We start from the raw sequence: 9100 nt of genomic DNA on the forward strand, positions 1-9100 counted from the left end.
CTGTACTCATAATATGACGGATAAAGAGGAAAGGAAAAGCACCTCAATATCAATAACGTGAAATGTTCAAAAAAGATTTGATTGGTTAGATTGATAAAATTTTATTTATATTATGATTGTTACAATTTTTTATAAAAATACTATTAAATATAAACGATACATATATAACTAACATATTTGTTCAAATTATAAACAAGAAAGAAATTGAAGCCAAAAATTACTATTCATTGAAAATTATTCGACGTTGTCCTATTGGTTAGAAAGTATATAAACATATGTACATATAATAGCAATAGATGTTTATTTATTTCTCAAAAAAATTCGTTTTGTGTGTAAAAAGGTGTATATTTACAAGTACTAATAAGATTGTTAATCACCCTGTATAATCATAATGCGACAAATGTTTTACAAAGTTGCCATATTGTGATGTTTTTTTCATGATATAAAATGAGAATTTACTATGGTTACATTCAATTCAAAAAATTGAAAATAAATTTTGACGGCCGTATTTATTTTGAAGTTATAAAAAATACAAATAAAAAAAGGCAAAAATCTGACACGATTACCTCATTTTGATAACAGTAGATCTTACAACACCGTAGGTTGATGCAACATGGCTGCCTGCGCTTAGAATGTAATTTTCCTTAATACGCGAGCAATGATTTCACTTACACTTTGTATAGATTTTGTTCAATGATTGTCTTTGTCGGTTCAATTGTCAATATTGCAAATTTAAAACACAGCATGAACATGAACTAGGCATATATCAATAAATATTACACAATATTTTTGGTTATGAGTATCTCACACAAAATTAATATCATTGAAAAGAAAAATTAATTTTAAAGGGCGCTCTAATGTTACAAGGTGGTGCTACTCAAGTTGCTGTATAAAAGCACAAACTTACAACATTAAAGTATCATGTTACACAGGTAGTTCACGTGAGCCCACGTGCGCAAAGGAATGTCACTGTGGTAGCTTCTGATTTTCAAACGTTTGCATGAAACCACTTCACAAAATCACTAAAGCCCCATTCACACGCTTGTCAATCAGTAGCAAACAGCGACCACGAAAGTGTCGATGGGTGTTTATCGTTGTTTGCATGTTGGTGTTCGGCAGTATTCGGTGTTTGGTTATCCACCATCGTTTTCGCTTTTTCCTTTTTCTTTTTATTCCATTTTGGTTGAATTTGTAATAAAAATATGTTGACCCGAAAGTAAGAGCTGCCACAAGCTCGTCGTCCGCCATGTTTGCCGATCGGGAACGTTATGAACGTTCGCTAAATATTGTGATTGGCGTTTGGAGCTTTGTTTGTCACTAGCGATGTTCATTACAAATAACCAACGTGTGGATGGGGCATAAGAGTTCTATGTCTAGCACGTGGCAATCATGCAACAAGGTTAAATTCAGATTGATAACACAAAAAATGTATTAAGGTCGATTCACACATATCCGTGCCGCGTACCGTGACCTTCAGTGGAAAAAAAATTTCGGCTAACGAAATTTTTAGTAAAATACAGGTGGAAATTAAACTGAAAATATCGCCCAAGACGTATTTCTTATTTTCACGGTGGATACCGGAAGAGCACTGATAGTGTCGGAGATATTTGATAAATGACTCGTCAAAACGCATTTGTTGTTACATGACGTATGTGACGTAGAAAGTAAGTAAACAGACTTAAGTGAGGTTAGAAGTAAATACAGTTTAAACATATTTGTTGAGATTCTTTAAAAAAAAACACTCACACGACTGTGAGTATCGTTGGTGCAATGTACCAGAATGTACAAACACTGGCATAAAAACACCAAATAAAGTTTTGGTGCAAATCCCTCGAGAGAAAAAGCGACGAAAACAATGATTTCAAGCTATAAGAAGGGATTTTGCTAGCGTCAAACCTGATAGCTCAGTATATGTTTGTGAAGACCATTTTAATGTAAGTTTTATCTATTGGTATGGTAGAAACTAACACAATGCAAAAAAATTCTAAAAAAAATTGCTGTTACAACCAAATTCGATTGCCGGAAAGACCGGAAAAGAGTATTTCGTGAAATACCTCGTCCGTTGGCATTAAAACGACAAAAATAATCGTATAACTTCGACCAGCATCGAAAGATAATACAAATGTTGTTAACATCGAAAGCTTTAATCAAAACATAACCTCCAAAGTTATAATTTACATTTTAATAAAGTTCAAGCAAACAATACTGATAGTACTGATTTTGCTCCACGTATTTCAGCCGAAGTAAATAATTGATTATTAGCAAAGAACGTAGAATGCATCTACCTTTGGTATATTGTCCGATCTTGCTCCGATAAATTCTATTTCGGCCATCATTTTAATTAGAATAGTCTTTGAAACTTATACCAAAAACACAAATCGTACTTCTTCTTCTTTTCATGCCGTTTTCTCAATGAAGGGATCAATTTCCAATTCCATCACAGTTATTTCAGAACATATTTAGTAATGAAAAGCTAAAGAACGATTCCTCTTCTTCTTTTCATGGCGTCTTCTCATTGAAGGTTGGCGTGAACGTTTTTAAATGCGTCTCTGTCCATCGCAACAGGAAACAATTCTCCGACACCGAAATTTGTCCATTGTCTTATGTTACGGAGCCAAGATTTATTTTTCCTGCCGATGCCTTTTTTCCCCTCTACTCTGCCCTGCATTATGTTCCGTAGCAGTAAGTATTTGTCGTTGCGTAAGATGTGTCCTTTGTAAGATGTTTTCTTATCTTAATAATTGTCAACAGCTTTCTTTTGCGACCAATGGGTCTTAGTACTTCGTCGTTGGTGATTCTATCAGTCCAGGGTATCTTCAGCTCATAGAGGAAAGTTTCAAGGGCCCAACCTTGGCCCAACTATGTAGAATTCTACGCCAAGCTTGGCCCAGTCTTGGTAAAACTCTGGAGTGATAACGATGGGCCAAGACTGGGCCAACCTTAACTGATAGGACCGGGCCAAAGTTAGATACCAAGACTTATTCATTACATAACTTTTCTTCTTTATCTTTACTGCTATTACTTTCTAAAATATTATTACTACTGCTGTAAAAATCTTGTGCTAAGCCTGGGTAATCATTGGTATGGCCGAAGCTGAGTTAAGTAGTCTGGCCCACGCAAGTGCCAATACAGGTACGCCGGAGCTAGGCTTCCCAGGACTGGCCCCTTTGTCAACTCTGGGGTTTCCCGTATGGGAGGATGCGTCTATATAGCCAAGTTTATCGCGTTGGACTTTATCGAAGACCTTCTGGAAATCAATGAAACAGACATATACATTTTTGTTGTATTCTCTGCATTTCTGTTGTAATAGCGAATAATCCTTCTCTAGTTCCTAATCCTTCTCCAAATCCAAACTGCGTTTCATCTAGTTGTTCTTTACATTTTCGATATATTCTCTGGTGGATTATTTTCAAGAGTAGTGAACGCACAAACAATTATTTCCACTCACAACAGAATGACGTTTGAAAGGCGACACGCGGCGATTACGTTTCAGTATTTACTTACTTTCTACGTCACAACCGCAGTAACCGTTAAATATCCAAATTACCGACCACTGCAAGGACCCTATTTCGTCGGCTGACATTTTTTTCCAGTGAAGGTCACGGTACGGTACGTGACGGCACAGATATGTGTGAATCGACCTTTAGATGCCAATAATGAAAGTTGGTGTTTATTGACGAATCAAGGTCAAGATTTCGCCCAAATAGGCAGGAATAATAGTTTAAATTTATATTTTATTAGACATTATTGCCGACAAGTTCGACTTGTTCCCTTTCTATAATCATGTGTTGTTTAAAATTTTTATAAAAGTTTATTACTTTAATTGTAACTGATATAATTAATAATACGACAATTACTGATAGAATTAAAAAATAATTTGTTGTTTTTTCTTCGGGTTTGTGAAAATATTCACTATTTACATTTTGTTGCTTGGTGTCGAAGTTTAATTTCGAATTTTCCATGTACCGATAAAAAGTAGTGTTTTTAAAACCTTCGTTAAAGAAACTGAACATGCCCGTATTTTCAAAATCGTTCCCGATGAAATCCTTATATTTTTCTAAATATTTCACCAAATTAGTATCACTGAAGTTTCTATTGAAATAATTATAAATACTTCTATTAAATTCCAACGTGAAATTTTCACTTTTTTCCAAGTTTTCCAAAAATTTATAAAATTGACTATTGGGAAAATCGTCGTTAAAAAATTTCACCAAAGCAGTATCATTTAAATTACTCAAATTAAGACTTTCCAAATACTTATAAAAATTACTTTCCTTGAAATCTTTATTGAAATAATTATACATGAAGCTACGCTCGAACTCGCGTCCCTCGTATTTTTCTAATTTCGAAGAAATCGCGTCTTCCAAAAACGTAATTACGCCTTTCAATTTAGAACCGTCATCTGTCACGTCAAATTCGTATTCATCGCAAGAAATACCGTGAATATTTGACCCTATGTTATTATTACTATTCACCACTTTTTCGTTTAAATCGTGAAATATCTCAATCAATAAATTACAAGCGAAATTATTACGATCTAAATTTATGCTTTTCAACTTAGGCATTTCAACCAACATTTGCTTGCTATCGATACTTTTCAAATTGTTATTACTCACATCTAAAGTTTTTAATGTCACAAGAGAGTGTAAATGCCGTTTCAACGACGTTAAATTATTATAAGAAATATCCAGGTGCTCCAAATATCTCATATTATCGAACATTCCGTAACTTAAAGTTCTCAATTTATTGTGAGATAAATTTAAACGTACCAACTGATTTAAATTAGCAAATACACTAGACGAAACGAAAGTTATATTATTTCCAGCGAGATTTAAATAATTCAACGACGTTAATTCGGAAATATTATTAATATTTGTCTCGGTTAACAAGTTGTAACTGAGATCCAGTTTCGTAAGTTGTGAATTCGAACAGTCTGACAGTATAAATCGAATCTTGTTGAAACTAGCGTCTAGTTTATTCACACCAGGTACACATAAATTAATAACAGACAAATTATTATAAGACACATCTAATTTACTTATACTTAAATCGGTTTTATTTAAAATCAAGTCTGATATATTGTTATGGCTTAAATTAATTTCATTAAAATTATAATTTTGGCCCAGAAATGTGTAATTGAAGTACCTTAAAGAATTATGAGATAGATTTAAAGAGCCCAAGTTCAATATACCGATTAAAAAGTGGGGATGAATTTGTTTGATATCGTTATTAGAAACGTCTAAACTTGACAAATCGATTAAAGAATTGAAAATATTTTGTGGTAAATCCGTTAATTCGTTATGATCCAATTGTAATGTTGTTAAAAATGTTAGTCCTGTAAAAGCTCCTGGTAATATAGTTTTGATGTGATTGCCGGATAAAGTTAGATGCAAAACATCAGAAATATCTAAAAATTCCGCAGAATCGATAACTGTCAAATTGGAATTTTCGATTATTACAGTATTCTTCCACTCATTGTTCCATGGCAAAGGTTTATTGAATGGAAATTCGACACATTGACATGTATACGTTGCGTGAATGGCTATTACTCGTCTGGAATAATAGTAGTTCGGATTTGAATCATATTCTTCTCTTTGTTCTAACGAACAATCGGTTGATGTAACATCAATCCGCATACATATTATCGTCATGACGAAATATAAATAACTGAAATTAAAGTATTATAGCATGAAAAATTTGTATAAACGGTTTTAACAATAAGTTTGTAAATGCTTATTCAAACTATATATTTTATAGGTATGATTCGTTTTTGAAAGAATATATGAAAAAAAATTGGACGTTTTTTATATTTTTTTCTGATGAATTTAGATTGTGAAATATGAGGATGATACGATTAACTATTACACATTTATTTACATGGGCCTAGATATTTTAACCTAACTATATAAGAGGTCGAAAAAGTAGGTGAATAATTTTGGTCTTAAAAAATTGAAATACTACTTAAAATTTTTTTTTTTCGGAAATTAGATACAGAAACGCGAAATTTGAAAATAAAACAATTTAGTATCAAAATCTTCGCCATTTTCTCTAAATTGACAGAAAATTAAAAAAATTGACATTTTCAATATTTTTTTTGCCATTTTGTTCATTTTTTTTTACAAATTTGAGACTCTTAAAAACACAAATCTCAACACTTTTTTGTTTGATAAAAATGATAATAAAATTTATTCAAATTAGTTTAAAATGTTAAGAATGATGTTAAATTTTTATAGGTTATGTCGTTGGGTTTTTATGGAATTAAGTTTTTTCAAAATCTAAAAGATGTGCATAGGATATAGAAGGTTATTTGAATCAGTTTTTCCATTAATACAATGATCCTTTTGAGTAATACATGTTGTTTGTAAAAACAGGCATTTTATCGAGTTATTTTCCGTTATTTAAACTTTCGCAGATTCATAATCCATAGAATGACCTTCGTAAAAAACATGTGCTGCCATAAACAAACGAAATTTGTTATTTGAATCGGTTTTTCCATTAATACAATGATCCTTTTGAGTAATACATGTTGTTTGTGAAAACAGGCATTTTATCGAGTTATTTTCCGTTGTTGAAACTTTCGCAGATTCATAATCCATAGAATGACCTTCGTAAAAAACATGTGCTGCCATAAACAAACGAAATTTGTTATTTGAATCAGTTTTTCCATTAACACAATGATCCTTTTGAGTAATACATGTTGTTTGTGAAAACAGGCATTTATCGAGTTATTTTCCGTTGTTGAAACTTTCACAGATTCATAATCCATAGAATGACCTTCGTAAAAAACATGTGCTGCCATAAACAAACGAAATTTGTTATTTGAATCGGTTTTTCCATTAATACAATGATCCTTTTGAGTAATACATGTTGTTTGTGAAAACAGGCATTTTATCGAGTTATTTTCCGTTGTTGAAACTTTCGCAGATTCATAATCCATAGAATGACCTTCGTAAAAAACATGTGCTGCCATAAACAAACGAAATTTGTTATTTGAATCAGTTTTTCCATTAACACAATGATCCTTTTGAGTAATACATGTTGTTTGTGAAAACAGGCATTTATCGAGTTATTTTCCGTTGTTGAAACTTTCGCAGATTCGTAATCCATAGAATGACCTTCATAAAAAACATGGGCTACCATAAACAAACGAAATTTGTTATTTGAATCGGTTTTTCCATTAATACAATGATCCTTTTGAGTAATACATGTTGTTTGTGAAAACAGGCATTTTATCGAGTTATTTTCCGTTGTTTAAACTTTCGCAGATTCCTAATCCATGGAATGACCTTCATAAAAAACATGTGCTGCCATAAACAAACGAAATTTGTTATTTGAATCAGTTTTTCCATTAATACAATGTTCTGCCAAAAAAAAATTTACAATAATGTTCGAATTGTTCTCCATTGACCCAGACAATGACAGAATTGCATTCTTATCTAACATAGATGTTGCGCTTTGAACTTCTTGTATAACATGTACTTTTAGTACGGAAATAAAAAGATGTCTAATGGACTTATATCAGGTAATTTAGCGGACGATTTCACTGTTCCCCTTCTTCTTTCATGGAAAGATTCTGTTCAGAAATAGTGCACAATTACAACGAAATGTGTGCATTAACGACAACAGAACTGTCGTTAGTTTCCTCCATGTTCTTTAGGTGTTAATTCACCTAACAATGTCCAATGGTATTGCTTCATCCCATCGAATGATTTACAAGCGATTTTCTGTTCTTAAAAATGGTCATACGAACACGAATTAACTTCATCCTAGATCTGGTTGATATAATCCATCGTCTAGTACTTTGTTACCGTCGAATAAAAATAGATGACGTAGATAATGAAGTAAATCTTCACAACCTAACCTGATATCCAATATTTTGCAAGTAAAATAACATAAGAAAAGGCTATCTGCAAGGTAGGTATTGTGATTGTTTAATGCTGATCGAAAGCTCGCTCGATTTTAAAAATTTAAACGAAAAATTAGATATTTTCAAACTTAATTTGTTGTTACAGTAGATTAAACTTGTGTATTTACACAGTTATGTGATTATTATGAAAAAAAATAAATTTTTTTAAGTTTCAACTAAAATATTTCTTTGATAAAGTCCTACTGTGAATTAATTTTTTAATAGCATTTACAGGTTGACAAACGTTAAGTTTTAAGACAACAATAATTAGAGTACTCACCTCAAACAGTGTCTCATTTTTATTTATGTAGAAATAATCATCACACAAAGGCAGTACAGTGAGGATTGAAACACATTATCTTAATTTTTAGCTGACCATTAATAATTTATGATAAAATGATGATTCGTTTTCTGATGTTGATAGTTTGAACTCCCACATGCTTGGAGTATGAAACGAATCAACTGAATATTGAAATATATATACCGGGTGGACAACTAAAACCGGCCATCGGTCATATTTCAGGAACGGATTGTGTTACAGAGAAAAACAAATTACAATAAAAGTGGAAAATTTACCCAATTAAGTGGCTCTTTATATAAGAACCGAATTTTTTAACAAATTTTGCGAATTTTTCATTTCACAAGTTTTAGTCTATCTTTTTAATTAAGAGGTGGGGGAGAGTGGGAACTTTGTTATAAAAAAATGTTTTTAAGTCCGGTTCTGTTGAGCAGATTTTTATAAACTTGATGTTGTTTGAAAGAATTTTTGTCCAGCTTTAAAAAATATATAAACTCCAAGCAATTTAGTTAGCACAGTGAACGCTAGAGGGCGTTGTTTCATATATTGTGATTTTTTTCGATAAATTTAAATAGAATCATAGTAATTTGAGTAGATCTTTTGACAAAATGACAAAAACCTTTCAAACAACTTCAAGTTTATGAAAATCGGTCACGCATAATCGGACTTATAATCATTGTTTAATAATAAAGTTCCCATTCGCCCCCATCTCTTATTTGAAGGGATAGACTAAAACATGTTAAATTAAAAATGCGCAGAATTTGATTATTGTATATTAAGTGCCACTTAATTGGGAAAATTTTTATTTTTCAATTTTATATTTTCAAATAAATGGTGGAAGTAAAATTGTTTCAATCACCCAACCCGGTATATTCCTGATATATGAGGTTAACTTT

At 31.8% G+C, this 9100-nt stretch overlaps 1 protein-coding gene across 1 annotated transcript; it reads right to left on the reverse strand.

Annotated features, from left to right (window-relative positions):
* Nucleotides 1-76: 76 nt before the first annotated feature.
* On the reverse strand, nucleotides 77-8803 carry LOC130901180 (leucine-rich repeat-containing protein 15-like). The gene is made up of 2 exons (XM_057812349.1): nucleotides 8187-8803; nucleotides 77-5667 (listed from the first exon to the last, which is right to left on the reverse strand). The coding sequence occupies exons 1-2, from the start codon at nucleotides 8201-8203 to the stop codon at nucleotides 3738-3740; spliced, it is 1947 nt and encodes a 648-aa protein (XP_057668332.1). The 5' UTR covers nucleotides 8204-8803; the 3' UTR covers nucleotides 77-3737.
* Nucleotides 8804-9100: the final 297 nt, after the last annotated feature.

The sequence above is a fragment of the Diorhabda carinulata genome, chromosome X (assembly GCF_026250575.1).
Source record: "Diorhabda carinulata isolate Delta chromosome X, icDioCari1.1, whole genome shotgun sequence".
Taxonomy (NCBI): Eukaryota; Metazoa; Arthropoda; class Insecta; order Coleoptera; family Chrysomelidae; genus Diorhabda; species Diorhabda carinulata.